General features: G+C 44.2%; 1 protein-coding gene and 10 non-coding genes across 11 annotated transcripts; 6 read left to right on the top strand and 5 right to left on the bottom strand.

Moving 5' to 3' along the window:
- Window positions 1–994: 994 nt before the first annotated feature.
- On the top strand, window positions 995–1,813 carry LOC121865085 (DNA-directed RNA polymerase II subunit RPB1-like). The gene has a single exon (XM_042364417.1). The coding sequence runs from the start codon at window positions 995–997 to the stop codon at window positions 1,811–1,813; it is 819 nt and encodes a 272-aa protein (XP_042220351.1).
- Window positions 1,814–6,350: 4,537 nt separating this feature from the next.
- Window positions 6,351–6,422, bottom strand: Trnap-cgg. The gene has a single exon. It is a non-coding gene; the product is annotated as a tRNA-Pro (tRNA).
- An 83-nt stretch (window positions 6,423–6,505) lies between these two features.
- Trnap-agg lies at window positions 6,506–6,577 on the bottom strand. Its single transcript has one exon. It is a non-coding gene; the product is annotated as a tRNA-Pro (tRNA).
- Window positions 6,578–6,649: 72 nt separating this feature from the next.
- On the bottom strand, window positions 6,650–6,721 carry Trnap-ugg. The gene has a single exon. It is a non-coding gene; the product is annotated as a tRNA-Pro (tRNA).
- An 85-nt stretch (window positions 6,722–6,806) lies between these two features.
- Trnap-agg lies at window positions 6,807–6,878 on the bottom strand. The gene has a single exon. It is a non-coding gene; the product is annotated as a tRNA-Pro (tRNA).
- Window positions 6,879–7,982: 1,104 nt separating this feature from the next.
- On the bottom strand, window positions 7,983–8,054 carry Trnap-ugg. Its single transcript has one exon. It is a non-coding gene; the product is annotated as a tRNA-Pro (tRNA).
- A 995-nt stretch (window positions 8,055–9,049) lies between these two features.
- On the top strand, window positions 9,050–9,121 carry Trnap-agg. Its single transcript has one exon. It is a non-coding gene; the product is annotated as a tRNA-Pro (tRNA).
- An 85-nt stretch (window positions 9,122–9,206) lies between these two features.
- Trnap-ugg lies at window positions 9,207–9,278 on the top strand. Its single transcript has one exon. It is a non-coding gene; the product is annotated as a tRNA-Pro (tRNA).
- Window positions 9,279–9,351: 73 nt separating this feature from the next.
- Window positions 9,352–9,423, top strand: Trnap-agg. Its single transcript has one exon. It is a non-coding gene; the product is annotated as a tRNA-Pro (tRNA).
- Window positions 9,424–9,506: 83 nt separating this feature from the next.
- Trnap-cgg lies at window positions 9,507–9,578 on the top strand. The gene has a single exon. It is a non-coding gene; the product is annotated as a tRNA-Pro (tRNA).
- An 84-nt stretch (window positions 9,579–9,662) lies between these two features.
- Window positions 9,663–9,734, top strand: Trnap-ugg. Its single transcript has one exon. It is a non-coding gene; the product is annotated as a tRNA-Pro (tRNA).
- The last annotated feature ends 7,922 nt before the right edge of the window (window positions 9,735–17,656 follow it).

The raw sequence follows: 17,656 nt of genomic DNA, 5'->3' as shown, positions 1-17,656 counted from the left end.
TGCGGCGTCGTACGATTCTCCCAGTGTTGTGTCACCCGAGGCGGAGGCGGAGGCGAGAGAGGACACCACCAGCAGCACCAGTGTGTACGGTCGAGAACACGGGGGACACGGTGGTGGACACGGTGGTGGTGGGTATGGACATGGCGGCGGTGGACACGGTGGTGGAGGCGGTGGGGGACACGGCGGCGGACATGGTGGTGGTGGGTATGGACATGGCGGCGGTGGACACGGTGGTGGAGGCGGATATGGACACGGTGGTGGTGGTGGTGGACACGGTGGTGGAGGAGGATATGGACACGGTGGTGGTGGACACGGCGGTGGAGGAGGATACGGACACGGCGGCGGTGGCGGGTATAACAAAGGACCCACCTACTACCCCGCACCGTACAAGGGCCCCGCCTACAGCCCCTACGAGCTCCAGGCGAAGGGTAAAGCCAAGTTCAGCAAGAAGGTGAAGTACGGAGACGACCCGGTGAAGGAGTCGCAGAAGGCCAAGTACCACGCTGGCTACGACGACCAACCAGAGTCGTACTTTGGGGGATTCGGTGGAGGGGGCACTGTGGACTACAAGAAAGGTGGAGGTGGTCATGGTGGGGGGGTGGTGGAGGAGGTCATGGTGGTGGGTTATGGTGGTGGAGGAGGTCATGGTGGTGGTGGAGGAGGTCATGGTGGGGGTGGTTATGGTGGTGGAGGAGGTCATGGTGGGGGTGGTTATGGTGGTGGAGGAGGTCATGGTGGTGGTGGTGGTTATGGTGGTGGAGGAGGTCATGGTGGGGTGGATGGTGGTGGAGGAGGTCATGGTGGTGGTGGTGGAGGAGGTCATGGTGGGGGTGGTTATGGTGGTGGAGGAGGTCATGGTGGGGGTGGTTATGGTGGTGGAGGTGGTCATGATGGGGGTGGCTATGGTGGAGGGTATGGCAAGAGTTATGGTGAGGATCATGGTAGTAGTAATGGTGGTGGGTATGCTGGACATGGTAACGCCAACCTGCCATTGATGTTCAGTGTTCAATACCATGAGTCGGACTACAAGACCCAGAACTCGGATTACAAGGAGCCGACTTCCGGATATACTCAGGATTCCCCAACTTACGAATTCAAAGCCGCGACTCCTGCTTACGAAGTTCTGAACACCGATTACAAGGCACCAGAGCCGAGTTACAAGGCCCCGAATCCTAGTTATCAACCTCAAACACAAAGTTACGATGCCCCGTCTTATGAAGTTCCGAAATCGAGTTACGAAGCCATGGCTCTAAGTTATGACCCACCTTCCCCGAGTTACGAACCACCTGCCTCGAGTTATGACCCACCTGCCCCGAGTTACTACCCTCCAACCTCGAGTTACGACCCACCTGCCCCGAGTTACTACCCTCCAACCTCGAGTTACGAATCTACCACGAGCTCCTACAAGGCCCCGACCAGCAGCTACATCTCCCCCATCAGCGACTACAAGCCCGTGGGACCCGTCATGACCTACGAATTCCTCGACGACCCTTACAACACCTACAACCCCAAGGACGATGTGAGCCTGCCGAAGGAAGACGACTCATATAGTAAACTGAGATCTGGAGAAGGTATCCTACTAAACGAGCGTTCTAGTTCAGGCAGCATTAAGGAACCCCAGAAGGATATCAAACGTCCTGTCTTCGCGAGGAAAGGTGGCGAGGGCGAGGACATAGAGACGACCACCTCCAGTCTCGGCTTCCCCTCCTCCAGGTACCCGACGAACCTCAGCCCTCAGAACTTAAACCCTTTTGCCAACTTGTTTGCTGAGTTCGATGACGTCTTCGAGGAGAGATTACGGAAAAATTCTTAAAGAAAAAAGTGTCAAGAGGTTGGTCAGTGTTGGGGTCAAAAACTCCTCAAGGTTCCAAAGTTCCACAACACAGGATCCCCCAAATTACGTAAAGTTTTTAAGAGGTTCCACAACACAGAACCGCAATAATCCTTTAGTTCCAAGAAGTTTCACAACACAAGGTTCAAAACTTCATGAAGGAGGAAGAAGAAGAACTCAAGGATCACCTGAAGATTAGCCACCTCAGTTTATTTCACCTTAAGATTAACCTCCCAATGCTAACCTAACATAACCAAACCTAACCTAACCTTACCCAAACTCCCCAGGTAACTATAGAGTATTCAATCAACAGGTGAAATAATTAGCTAAGGAGGGGGGTGTCTAAGCTACAGGTGACCCTAACTCAATATAGATCTAGTCTTTAGTTACGTATCACTATAGTTTGTTAAAGGTAACCGCTACGGCTGGCTCGTGGCTCCTGTACCAAGTTAAAGGCGTGTTATTCTGCCCATTAACTGTACCATTCTTATCATATTATCTTCATTCTTCTCTTTTATTCATTTTTATACTTATCATTCATATAGTGTTTCATATATCTGTCTTGTTCATTTTGTGTTTATTTTGTATCTACTGTATTGTAAATGTATTAGCACACCTGTTTAATCATTTACAGGAATTATGCTGACAGGTGTGTGTGTGTGTGTAAACAGTGGGTAATTACAATGCTCTCGCCACGGAGGGAAAATTCATGTAGGATTTTATTTAGTTTTTCAGAAGAGAAATTTTTTTTTTATTGTAATGTATTGGTTTATTGTTGTTATTATTATTATTATTATTATTATTATTATTATTATTATTATTATTATTATTATTGTTGTTATTATTATTATTATTATTGTTATTATTATTATTATTATTATTATTATTATTATTATTATTGTTGTTATTATTATTATTATTATTATTATTATTATTATTATTATTATTATTATTATTATTGTTATTATTATTATTATTATTATTATTATTATTATTATTATTATTATTGTTATTATTATTATTATTATTATTATTATTATTATTATTATTATTATTATTATCACCAAAAGATGTAAATTAATTATACCTGATGATTTAGTCATTTATAAAACAATATTATTACTTAAACTCGATAAAAACAAAACAAATTTGGTAGCTATCAATATGTCCTGGAATTTATATATAAACTTTGTTACTCTAAATCATTATATTGTAGTTTATATTAGTTATTTAACCTCCATGTGTGATTTGTATGTTGGTGACGTCAATAAAGAGTAATGTTTAAAATACTGAATTTATATTGACATTGTTTTAGTTTTTAGTGTTAATTGATGTGTAAAAATATTAATGAGATCACCTGACGATTTGACCACCAAGATTAATTCACCTTTTTAGATTTTAGCCGACCTAACCTAACCTAACCTAACCTAACCTAACCTAACCTAACCCAACTGTAAAAAATAAAAGGTATTTCTTTTCAAACTTATCACCGAGGTACAAAAATAAACAAATAGCTAGAAAATTTAACACCACAGCTTAAAAGCTTGACCAAAGCTTGAAAATATAACATCACAGCTTTAACTTTTAACACACATACACGCACACATACACACACCCACACACACATACACACACACACCCACACACACACACACACCCACACACACATACACACACACACACACAGACACACACACAGACACACACATACACGCACACATACACACACCCACACACACATACACACACACACCCACACACACACACACACCCACACACACATACACACACACACACACAGACACACACACAGACACACTATAACAATAATGAATGACACACACATACTCTTTACTTATATAACTCCCTTCTCATAAACTCTTCCTCTTCCTCTACTTCCCCCTTCCTCCTCCTCTACTTCCCCCTTCCTCCTCCTCCTCCTCCATACCATATATAACATCTAAGTACACCTCCCCGTGTTATACAAAGTCACGTGTGTCTGTACGTCCGTCTGTGTCTGGCTGGGTTACCTTTATAAAACATGAGTAAGGATGTTTCACTCATTCACTCATTCACTCATTCATTCATTATCATTATTATTGTTTTCTGATGTGGCACCGAATATGTATTGGTTTTAGAGGTAATTATCTTAACTGTTCAGAGGTAATTACTGCTTGTTTAGTAGTTAGGGCTATATTCTATATTTTACCTTGTTCCTGTATGTTGTGTACTAGTGAGGTAAACTAGTTTGATAATTGGCGACATGGTATCAGCACTGTGTGGGGTCTAGTCCATCAGGTCAGGCAGAGAGAAGCAGACGAGCCTGGCTGGTGAGAGGGTGTGGTCGGCTGGTGAGAGGGTGTGGTCGGCTGGCGAGAGGGTGTGGTCGGCAGGTGAGAGGGTGTGGTCGGCTGGTGAGAGGGTGTGGTCGGCTGGTGAGAGGGTGTGGTCGGCTGGTGAGAGGGTGTGGTCGGCAGGTGAGAGGGTGGTCGGCTGGCGAGAGGGTGTGGTCGGCAGATGAGTGTGGTCGGCAGGTGAGAGGGTGGTGGCCTGGTGAGAGAGGGTGTGGTCGGCTGGTGAGAGGGTGTGGTCGGCTGGTGAGAGGTGTGTGGTGAGAGGTGTGGTCGGCAAGAGGGTGTGGTCGGCTGGTGAGAGGGTGTGGTCGGCTGGCGAGAGGGTGTGGTCCAAGGGTGGTACACTTGGTCTGGACTCAGGATATATAAAAAGATAAGTGGTTTATTCTTTTGTACTGTTCAAGTGTATGGTAAGGCTGAGATTAGGGTTAAGGGTAATTTAGGCTGTGGTTGTTCGTATTTAAATTATTCTTTTACTTGTCTTTGTAAATACGTTCCACAATTTATTAAAAAGTTATGCACTAAGATCCCTCCTCAATAACCAATAACACAATAACAATACTAATACAATCAATATTAACATAAATAAGAGAAATAACAATAAAACACCAATAACAAAATCAATAACACAAATAACAACAATAACAGCAGTTTAGGATAGGATAGGTTAGGATTAGGATTAGGTTGGATAAGTTGGGATTGGGTTATATTGGTTTGCGTTAGCTTACAGTTTACCGTTGTTTGTGTATGTAAACAGTCTACATACATGCTGAACCCTCTTCATGTACGTACCTTGTGTTATGAGTAATTTAGTTACAGGTGAGACGGCAGGTAAAAGAAGAAGAAAACGGAGGTAAGCTGAGTGATGAACCGTGCCAGGTTTCATGACTAATGTTGTCTTATTACCACCAACATAGCTCCACTAAAGCCAATTTTCAAATATATCCTACAAAATTATTCTAAATGCTCTACGGTAATTTGTATAACATTTGTTATTTTTGGGTTAATTAATGATATATAGTTTCATTAAATGTTACTTGGGGGTTAATTCGTAAGTTATAATGATGTTGAGGGGGGGGTCTTGTCCGTGGTGCCCCTTTAACATTGTACATTACATCTTGGGACGTGGCGCCTCTCTGTTCCGTTTTCTCTTACTCGCTCTCACGTCATCCCGTTCCGTTCACCCATAGCTAACCTAAACTCACAAAACTGAACACTAGCTTCTATTTTAGGTTTAATATCACTCTAATAAGTCAATATATATGAATAACATATACTGTAAAAGCTAAAAGTATTTCTAACTAATTATATGAAACAAAAAAAGACTTAGTATAATAATTATCTAGTTAATTAAGGTTGCCAATGCATGACTATACTGTATATTTTTAATACAACACATTAGTTACTACAATAATCATACGTATATAGCTAATTAATTGTAAACAAACTCACAAACATCAAATAAAACACGCAGCTATAGATACTATTTATATATTAGTTAAAGTTATCTAATCAGCTAATGCAGCTGATGTGCTGTGTGTGTGTGTGTGTATGTGTGTGTGTATGTCCAGGTGCGTTTCTCTTCATGTAATTCGTAGGCAGTGTACCAGTTCGAGTCCTACTTACTATGTTATTTTTGTATCGTTATTAGTATTTTTATTCGTTATTGTATGTTGGTGATTGAGTGTTAGGGGGAGAGTGTTAATTGGATTTGTTTATGCAGGTGTTTGTGTAAATTAGTTAACTTTCTATTTTTCTATTAATGTTTATGAGGTGTGTTACTTTCTTATGAGGGATGAATGTTACTCTTTTACGACTGTGAATGTTGTATATAACACGGGTCCATCTCACCTGGTTAATACATACCTGTACCTTAAGTGGGTCTTCACTTATTAACAGGTAGGTCACTCATCTCACACAATACTGTCGCCAGGTAAGAATTGAATCTGCGTATTTTTCTTGTATGGATGACTGTCTATTGCACTTCATATGTGTCTAGATTCTGTCATGGTTCATAACTGGGGCCTGTCCGGGATTTGAACCCGGTACCTCCTGCACCCAAAGCAGGAATCATACCCCTAGACCAACAGGTTACTGGAGGTCAAGGAGGATGTAGGTTCTAGTATCCTATATTTGTATTCATGTACCATATAGAGTGATAAAGAGGGCCTGTCCGGGAATTGAACCCGGGACCTCTCGCACCCGAAGCGAGAATCATACCCCTAGACCAACAGGCCACTGTTTCAAGAACAACAGTTATTTTAACACAAGATTCTTTAGCTAGAGAACGTCTGGGTTTCTGACTGAAAAATTTGACAATGGGCCTGTCCGGGAGTTGAACCCGGGACCTCTCGCACCCTAAGCGAGAATCATACCCCTAGACCAACAGGCCGCTAACTAGTAGTTACAGTTCACCGTTAGTGCTGACACAGCAACCGAAAGGTTTCTACTAGAAAAGCTGGGCGGGCCTGTCCGGGATTTGAACCCGGGACCTCCTGCACCCAAAGCAGGAATCATACCCCTAGACCAACAGGCCGCTGATAATACTCGCCCCCTCACAATACTTTATACTTTCATCTCCACACAAACTATGAAACTTTCCGAGTGAAAACTTTCGCACAGGGCCTGTCCGGGAGTTGAACCCGGGACCTCTCGCACCCTAAGCGAGAATCATACCCCTAGACCAACAGGCCATTAAAGATTATTTACAATAGTTGTCTACTGATACTGACTGTTGACTGTGTAGCTCTTAACTGCAGCTCTTGGTGGTGTGTACCTCTTACTTCATCCCATCGTGGTGACAGTCCGCCCCCTACAGTAACTCCTGATAATGTAAGGCATTGTTGTCATCACTTGTCAACTGTCCTCTTCTGTAGTAATGGTAAACAGGTACTTGTGACAGACACCAGAGGTACTTGTGACAGACACCAGAGGTACTTGTGACAGACACCAGAGGTACTTGTGACAGACACCAAAGGTACTTGTGACAGACACTAGAGGTACTTGTGACAGACCCTGGAGGTATGGTGTGACTGCTACTGTTACCAAAGTGTCACGCAGTACTCAAGGGACCAAAGTGTCACGCAGTACTCAAGGAACCAAAGTGTCACGCAGTACTCAAGGGACCAAAGTGTCACTCAGTACTCAAGGGACCAAAGTGTCACTCAGTACTCAAGGGACCAAAGTGTCACTCAGTACTCAAGGGACCAAAGTGTCACTCAGTACTCAAGGGACCAAAGGGACCAAAGTGCGCAGTACTCAAGGAACCAAAGTGTCACGCAGTACTCAAGGGACCAAAGTCACTCGGTAATGACCAAAGTGTCACACTCAAGGGACCAAAGTGTCACGCAGTACTCAAGGGACCAAAGTGTCACGCAGTACTCACCTGTCACGCAGTACTCAAGGACCAAAGTGTCACGCAGTACCAAGAACCAAAGTGTCACGCAGTACTCAAGGGACCAAAGTGTCACGCAGTACTCAAGGGACCAAAGTGTCACGCAGTACTCAAGGGACCAAAGTGTCACGCAGTACTCAAGGGACCAAAGTGTCACGCAGTACTCAAGGAACCAAAGTGTCACGCAGTACTCAAGGGACCAAAGTGTCACTCAGTACTCAAGGGACCAAAGTGTCACTCAGTACTCAAGGGACCAAAGTGCCACTCAGTACTCAAGGGGTTAAATCATCGTTCTCAAGGTGTTCAGTCATCACATTCAAGAGGCTAATATTGTGTTCTTGGTCTATTTCCTTTCATGAAGTTTTTTTTTTTAATACAGTTCAAAAGAAAAAAAAATTAACACGGGCCTGTCCGGGATTTGAACCCGGGACCTCCTGCACCCAAAGCAGGAATCATACCCCTAGACCAACAGGCCGCTGATAATGAGTGAACAGAAATTGTCTACTGATACTGACTTTTGACTGTGTAGCTCTTAACTGTTGACTGTAGTTTCATTGTTGACTGAGTGATTAGTTCTTGAACGTTAACTGTGTAACTCTTGACTATGACTGAGCAGCTCTTGACTCTTAACTGTGTAGCTCTTGACTGTTGACTGTAGATCAGGTTGACTGTGTGTAGGCCTATCTCCTGGCTATTAACTGTGTAGCTCTTGACTGTTGACTGTAGATCAGGTTGACTGTGTGTAGGCCTATCTCCTGGCTATTAACTGTGTAGCTCTTGACTGCTGACTGTAGATCCTGTTGACTGTGTGTAGGCCTGTCTCCTGGCTATTAACTGTGTAGCTCTTGACGGTTGACTGTAGATCAGGTTGACTGTTGACTGTGTGTAGGCCTATCTCCTGGCTATTAACTGTGTAGCTCTTGACGGTTGACTGTAGATCAGGTTGGCTGTGTGTAGGCCTATCTCCTGGCTATTAACTGTGTAGCTCTTGACGGTTGACTGTAGATCAGGTTGACTGTTGACTGTGTGTAGGCCTATCTCCTGGCTATTAACTGTGTAGTTCTTGACGGTTGACTGTAGATCAGGTTGACTGTGTGTAGGCCTATCTCCTGGCTATTAACTGTGTAGCTCTTGACGGTTGACTGTAGATCAGGTTGACTGTTGACAGTGTGTAATTAGTGTCAACAAGCATAAGCGTAAAGACCCTAAACAAAGGTCCTTCCTGGTTATAGGCAGCTGAAACTTTCGGTTATTCTTGGTCAAGTTGCCTTACTGATTACTGTTGTTTACCTGCACTGTTGAGGCACACAGGAAACTTTACTCCCACGGCCTACTGTACCGGTTATCTACAGTAGATTTTCTATATCCATGCCTATCCATTTGTAAACCTCTAAGTCAATTTCACTGTAGTATTATTGCTGTCAACACTTATTCAGTATTAGTAGACAACTTTTATCCTAGATATTCAGCGGCCTGTTGGTCTAGGGGTATGATTTTCGCTTAGGGTGCGAGAGGTCCCGGGTTCAACTCCCGGACAGGCCCTGTGCGAAAGTTTTCACTCGGAAAGTTTCATGGTTTGTGTGGAGATGAAAGTATAAAGTATTGTGAGGGGGCGAGGATTATCAGCGGCCTGTTGGTCTAGGGGTATGATTCCTGCTTTGGGTGCAGGAGGTCCCGGGTTCAAATCCCGGACAGGCCCGGTTCAACTTTTCTAGTAGAAACCTTTCGGTTGCTGTGTCAGCACTAACGGTGAACTGTAACTACTAGTTAGCGGCCTGTTGGTCTAGGGGTATGATTCTCGCTTAGGGTGCGAGAGGTCCCGGGTTCAACTCCCGGACAGGCCCGTTGTAAAAGTTTTCAGTCAGAAACCCAGTCGTTCTCTAGCTAAAGAATCTTGTGTTAAAACAACTGGTATAAATAAAGTACTGGCCTGTTGGTCTAGGGGTATGATTCTCGCTTCGGGTGCGAGAGGTCCCGGGTTCAATTCCCGGACAGGCCCTCTTTATCACTCTGTATAATACATGTATACCAATGTAGGATACTAAAACCTACACTACATCCTACATCCTCCTAATCTTTCATCGGCCTGTTGGTCTAGGGGTATGATTCCTGCTTTGGGTGCAGGAGGTCCCGGGTTCAAATCCCGGACAGGCCCGCCCAGCTTTTAATTCATGAAGTCTGAACCTGATGGGGACATTACCGTGTTGACGAACATATGTGTTAGGTGGTAGATGAACCTCTGATAAATGTTGTAAAAAACAAGGGAGAGGACTGAGAAACACGTACCAAGTGACAGGAAATATTATGACGAAATGTGGAAATACCCAAAACACACACACACACCCACACACACATCAACAAACAGCTTCATGCTTTAATAAACCTCAATAAAACATCCAAACATACGCCACACCACACCCAACATACCAAACAGCAGATCAAACGCAGAAAAACGTTCATATACACTAATTCAAGGAGGGATTCGAACCTTGGAGTGCACACAGTAGTTCAGCTCACGTCATGTGATAGGTGAACTCTTAGAGCTGTGGAATGTTTTGATTGACGAGAAAACCCACAAAATGAACCTTATATAACTCTTTAGTTCTTATTAATACCATTTTAAGTAATGATCTAGTCTTTCTATGGCATTTAAGTATAGGATTATATAACTAGAGCTTTTAGTAATTGTTCTGTTACGGTATAACAGTAAACGGAGAAAGTTCAATTCTTTTTTTTTTTAGTTTGTTACTCTACCGCACAGCACAGACACATTCCCGTTAGTTCAATAGTCTTTAACATCTAAAACCATATATTACTCAAACTTTATATATGTAAGTCTAGGATGAAAATATCCTCATTCATATTATATTAATGATGCTACCATAAACACACCCAACGTACCGTTATTTACATAGTGAATTATATATTACTGGGACGAATATTAAAGAAAACGAACACAATGCAGGGGAAACTTAGGTAGTCACGTTGTCAATATCTCCACGAGTGATTATTTACTCCAGTACACTCAAGACAGCAACACTCGCATGAATATATCCCATTTTAACATTATTTCCACCATATTTTTATAGAACAGTCGTGTTTACAATATGTCAAGCCTAATAGGTAGTAAATATGGCTTGAAGAATATTGGATTAGGTTGAAATATGTGAATCTGTTAAGTTGGTTTTTTCCATTTGTGGGTATATCCTTGTTCATCCTGGATAGAAGATAGGGGTTCGTCAGCTCTCTTTCTCTCTCTCATGTCATTCTTTCCTTGTTTCTGTCTTACTTTCTTTCTACCTCCTGCTATTTCTCTCACGCTCTCTCTCTCATAAAACACATCTGCACTACGGCACGTGACGTCATCAACACGTTGAATAAGAAGCCACGCCCATATTCCCTCCCCCGGTAGTGTGACGTCATCAACTCGTTGCATTAGGCACACCCACCTCCACCAGCTCATTCATATATTCACACTACACAAACCTCAGATGAGATGCAATACCTGTACTCACCTGTACTCTCCCACGACTTCTCTATCACACCTGTTGATGAGATCTCCACCTGCCAGTCTGATATCCTCACCTAAACTTGTTGGTCTACACTGATAGTCCAGTCTATGACCCCTAACGACACCTTTAACGACTGACCCCTAACGACTCCCGTAATGACTATGGACCCTAACTGTAATGACCATGACCCCTAACGAGCCCTGTAATGACTATGACCCCTAACGACCCTGTAATGTCTATGCCACCTAATGACCCCTTTAACGACTGACCCCTAACGACTATGGCCCCTAACGACCCCTGTAACGACCATGGCCTGTTATATTACCTGGCACTCAATTATGGCATCATCCTCTGTGCCATGACCTGACTCAACTATTACTCCGATTAGGTCAAGTTTTACCTACTCCAATTATGTTGATGTTAAAATAATCTCAGGAATTTTGAGGGTTAGTCTCTCTCTCTCTCTCTCTCTCTCTCTCTCTCTCTCTCTCTCTCTCTCTCTCACGCACATACACCTATCTTTCTCTCTCTTATTTCATTCTCTTTCTCTCACCGCTCTCAACTCTCAACTCTCTCTCTCTCTCATTAAGAAAGAGGAAGAAGCAAGGAGTAGATAAAGAAAGGAAGAATCACCCAAAATAGGTGTAAGGTTAATCATCAAAAACTTCACATCACCTGGAACCAAATAATTCCTTCACTAAGCCGTGTGTCTCACCATAGGGAGGAGCAGGAGGAAGGGGAAGAGGAGGAGGAAATGGGGGAAGAAGAAGGAGGGGAAGAAGAAGGAGGGGAAGGAAGAAGTGTAATTTATTCCTCTACCCTGCACGACTAAGGCCTCTGTTTACAAGCGTTCGATCCACCCTCTCTTATTTTATCCCCAGGACGAATAAGGAAGATCAGTACAATATAGTGAGTAAGAAAAGGGCAGTTGGGCGTTTCCGTTTCTCTAATTTTATATCCAGGATGAACAAAGCCACGGTGTGTAGTAGGTGTGGGGGGGTACTGTGTGGGGGTACTGTGGGGGAGGGGTACTGTGTGGGTGGGGTACGGTGTGGGTGGGGGTATATATATATGTAATATGTATGTATGTGATTAGGAGAAAGGTGGATCCTCTTCTCTCTCTCTCTCTCTCTTCACACACGCACACACATACACACACAGACATACATACAAACAAACAAACATATAAACAAACAAGAACAGAGAGAGAGAGTCAGGCAGACAATTCCCCCTCCCGAGAGATCTGCCTCTGGCTCCCTGTCTACAAAACCCTATAGAGGCCCAGGTTCTCCCCGTAAAGGAAAATCGAAGAAGTAAAAAGAAAAAGGAGGGAGGGAAGAGAAGGAAATGAAAGGAAGAAAGGGGGGACGAAAGAAAGACGGGGAGAATGGGAGAGAGGAGATGGAGAGAAGGAGAAAGTAATTTTACGGTTAACAAATTTATTGACAAAGCTTGGAGTACAGTTTGTTTATTCTGAGGTCTTGACACTGAGGGTGAGGTGTGGGTAGGAAGTGAGGGGTGATATGGTCTGAAGGTGGAGGGAGGGAGAGAGAGAGAGAGAGAGAGAGAGCAAGGGAGAGAGCGCAGGACCCCAGTAGCAGCAGAGTTCACTATTATTCTCCTCACGGTAGCCAGTATCCCTTCGGTCCTCCCGTCACCAACACCCACCTCTTGCTCGCTGCCCACCACGCGTATTGACAGGACAGCCATCACGCTACCAATATATCCATACCCACCCCTAACTACCGTACCCCCATACCATCCTCCCACTTTAGTCTCAAACCCCTTAAAACACACAAAACTACCCTCCCACACTCGCCCTCCCCCACCCTCGCCCCCCACTCGCCCTCCCCACTCGCCCATTACTCGCCATGATGCAACAGACGCAGTGACATTGAAATTCGGTGTTTGTATAGTTCCCAAGTGGGGACTCCACCCCCTTGTCGCTCCTCCCTCGGTGGTGAGAGACGTGTAGGATCCGACGAGAAATGGTGAGAGAAACTGGAAAGTTATGAGGGAGGACCTGAACAAGTGTACAGTAATCCACGTCGCTGAGGGCCCTGACCACTAGTGTGCCGGGAGTGTGAGAGGTAACCTTTTAAACAGTGGAGAGCATTAAAGGGGCAAATATGTGGAGTAATGAAAGGAAAATGGTCACTCCTAAGATTTAAAGAGGAAAGAAGTAGGAGAAGAGGCGGTCCTTGATTAGTGTAGTGAAGGAGTACAAGAAAAATAAGAAGAAGAAGAAGAGGAGGAAGAAGAAGAAGCAAGAGGACTTAGAGACAGGAAGAATGGTGGACACGTCGAGTCTGGGGATCAGTGGGAGTCAATACACCACCACCACCACCGTGCACAACAACAACATATTTACCAATGGGACGCTGACAGGCCAAGAAGACCCACCTGACGACGCCGACGAAGGAGGAGGAGGAGGAGAGACCTGGGTATACATAATCAGCGCCCTCTTCTCCCTATGTTACCTCGTGGTGGGTTTAGTCTGCTGCAGGTGCTACTGGGTCCACCTCAGGAAGAAGCTTGGGGCGTCGAACAGGAATACGGATATCGAAAGACCTCTCAAAATAACCCACCACAGCCAACACGACGCGGAGAGCCTACCTACTCCCCTGAAGACCTCCGACACCCACAGGGGAGATGGCAGTGGGAAAGAGGAGGCGGAGGTTCAGGAGAAGGAGGAGGGCAAGGAGGTTTCCGACTTCGTGGAGGTCACCTTCGAGGAGGACAACGAGTTCCTAGAGGCAAAGTGCTGCTAGTGTTGCAGGTGAGTTCTGATGGAGGAGGAGGAGGGGGATGGAGCCACACTTGAGAGAGAGAGAGAGAGATAGAGAGAGAGAGAGAGAGAGAGAGAGCACCCTACCCTACTTCTCACTCACCAAAGATTTAAGACTACACCCAGCAAATCCCCCTCCCTCACCCCCTTATTCCCCTGTCACATACTTCCTCATCCCCCTCTCTTACATACTTCCCTCCCATTACCACCTCACACATACACATTCCCCTCCCTCCCATACCCATTTCACATCCTCCCCCATCCCTCTCCCCCTCCAAACTCCCTTTACCCTTCCACGGCCCCCCTTCCGTCCCCTACGCTACCAGTACAACACAAAAGCCTTTAGCTACAAAAGACATTGAAAACTACTACTGATACAACAACACTAGGCCTACTCCCACGCCCTGAATCTCCTTTAACCTATTTTATACGATAAAATCTCAATAAAAAAAAAAGAGAATCGGCACGGTATTATTCACTTCACCTATACATAAGAGAGCGATTAAAGAGTCTCTACCTTATACTTCTTGGGTATAAAGGATTGGAACACACACACACACATTCATAACTTGAGGAGGAAGGGGATCAAGTCTTTGCTCGAGGGGGTTCTGCTCCTATGTTGTACAGTGAAGGGAGGAAGGAAAGGGGATTGAAAGGCTCTACTCGGGTGTATAAAGGGATCGAAACACTCACACACACACATCCGATTCGCGCTTCAAAGGCTTAGGATATTGAAGTCTTTACCAGGTGGTTTGGATCCTGTGTGGGGAGGGAGGAGAGGAAGAGAGAAGGGGAGGGAGGAGAGGAAGAGAGAAGGGAAGGGAGAGGATATGAGAGGAAGGGGAGAGAGAGAGAGAGAGAGGAGGACGAAAGGGCGATGTAATGAAAGGAGAGGAGAGTAAAAGGAAAGAGAGAAGGGAAATGAGAAGAGACAAAAGAATGAGAGGGGGAAATTCAGAAAGGAGAAGGGAGAAGAAAGAAAGGAGGAGAGGAAGGGAGAGAGAGGTTAGACGAGGGAGGATTTTATAATTAGTTTAACAAATTTACTGACAAAGCTTGTAGTACAGTTTGCCTATTGTGAGTGGGGTCAAGAGGAGAGAAAGATGCCGTACTCTCGTCAGCTGTTTACGGTTAACGAGTCCAGTACATGAACATCCTGAAGAAGGAAGGAAAGGAAAAAAGAGAAATATAAATAATGAATGAATGCAGGTAAAAAGACATGTACAAAAGAAAGAAAGAAAGAAAGAAACGAACGAACGGAGGGTCACACAAGCTATCATCACATAGGCTCCACCGTTAAAGCTGACCACCTTACAGGCTGACACTCCTAGGCCTCTACTGCTGGTGGTGGTGCTGGTGCTGGTGGTGGTGGTTATATTATAGTAGGTTAGGTTAGGTTAGCATTAGGGTGGTTAATCTTCAGGTTATCTAAACACACACACACACACACACACACACACACACACACACACACACACACTACTAAAGGCTAATAATTCACCTTTTTCCAGGTACCGTATACAGCTGTTGTCACCCTCTTCTGAAGATGACAGGAGCCGATAATGCCGCGCCCTACACGACCACGCCGCCAGCAGGAGGAGCTACAACCAGTGCGTGTGTGTAGAAGCAACAGAAGACCTACAGGGAGACGGTATATAGAATGTGAACATGTACAGTTATGATCAAAATTATCAGAACACTTTAAAGGTCATGATAGGTTGGTAAGGGGGTTTAGGTATTTATTATTATTATTATTAATTATTATTATTATTATTATTATTATTATTATTATTATTATTATTATTATTATTATTATTATTATTATTATTATTATTATTATTATTATTATCACTATTACTTCTATCACCATCATTATTTTATAACTTCATTAAGACTTATGACACATCCGACACCTGTACATGAAGCTGGCCCACACCTGTTGCACACTGATCACTGGTGTTACCTGTATACTGTACCTTAATAAATGTGTATAATAACTTAGGTGTGTTTCTGAATCCTACACTGGGTAACGTAACGGTATTAAGGGAAGGATTTACTCGGTTTATGGAGAGAAGGAGGACCCAGGGAAGTGAGGGAAGACCCAGGGAAGTGAGGAAAGACCCAGGGAAGTGAAGGAGGACCCAGGGAAGTGAGGGAAGACCCAGGGAAGTGAGGAAAGACCCAGGGAAGTGAAGGAGGACCCAGGGAAGTGAGGGAAGACCCAGGGAAGTGAGATAAACCCCTCTAGTGATTACGACGCTTTCCATCAATAGATCTGCTGGAGGCTTTGAGCGGGATGCTGTGCGGAATATATTAACTACAGGGAGGAGAACTACCCGACAGAGGAGGGAGGAGAGCTACCCGACGGAGGAGGGAGGAGAAGGACCCGACGGAGGAGGGAGGAGAAGGACCCGACGGAGGAGGGAGAAGGACCCGACGGAGGAGGGAGGAGAACTATCCGACGGAAGAGGGAGGAGAACTATCCGACGGAGGAGGGAGGAGGACTATCCGACGGAGGAGGGAGGGGGGACCAACAACCGATGGACGATGACAACAACCCGACGGCAGAGGAGGAGAAGCTTCCCCCCAGAACGAGAATGATCAAGCTAATAATGAATTTAATTAACTAATTGGGTATAGAGTCTCTTACCCCACGACCCGGGGACACACAGACACACACACACACACATACACACACAGCCCCACACACACACAGATACAGACACACGCACACACACACACACACACACACAGTGAAAACTTGAATGGGTTGGGAGAGTGTGTGGCAGGGAGGGCAGGGGAAGACGTGAGAGGGAAAGGACTCATCATACTCAAGGGATTAAATCATCATACTCAAGAGCTACAGTCATTATACTGAGACGGAACAAGCGAGATAATTACTTTTAATTAACCTTCGTTCAGATACCGCACAGAATAAAGGTAACTGCATGGCAACGACAAGAGACTTAACACGCCACTAAACTTGTCGACGTGCGGTGTTTGTGTGTGTGTATGTGTGTATGTGTCAAGTTTAACATAACACAAACCCATGCCTCAAGCAACAACATGAAGCATTAACCGATATATTAATCACCAGGGATCATTTCAATTAATTAGGTATCAATTGAATATAATTACTAACACCCCAAGGGACATTTAGCCTAATGTGCTTAATCGTGAAATGCCAACAGACAGTTATCTAAACGTCACCTGTCCAACTTAAGGTAATATTTTAAACGCATGATGCTACTTGAATATACGATGTTTTTGTAGTTCTAATTAAGACTACAAAATTAAGAGGAAGAGTTCCGTCAGGCCATACCCGTTGTTCTCAGTCTACTGTTGCCGGACCCTCAAATATTTGTGGTTTCTGATAGTGAACAAGTTAGGTTAGTTTAGCAGGTATTAGGGTGTCATAAAATGTTAAATTGATTTATTTCACGTTGAATTTAGTTAAGAATAAGGGTCAGTTTATAGTACAAGGCATAATTCAATATTGTTTTTGTTGTTAATGATAAGTTCGGACAAAAACAAAACGATTTTTATTTGATACTTTTGGCGCATTTTACCCATAACCGAAGAGCTTTTCTAAGAGGGTTCAATGGTTTGGTGGCTTCATAGAGCTTCAGGTCTATGTGTGTGAGCTAGTCTAAAGTTCACACCGCAAAGAAGAAACAAGAGAGTGCGGGGCCGGTGGCGGTAGTTTTTTTCTGATGTGTGTGCAGTAATATTTCAGTCATAATATTGTAATGTATTTGTTGATGGTAAACAGTGAGG

The sequence above is a fragment of the Homarus americanus genome, unplaced genomic scaffold (assembly GCF_018991925.1).
Source record: "Homarus americanus isolate GMGI-L3 unplaced genomic scaffold, GMGI_Hamer_2.0 scaffold2539, whole genome shotgun sequence".
Taxonomy (NCBI): Eukaryota; Metazoa; Arthropoda; class Malacostraca; order Decapoda; family Nephropidae; genus Homarus; species Homarus americanus.
Note: the sequence above shows the minus strand (reverse complement) of the source record. Positions and strands in the feature narration are given on the sequence as shown.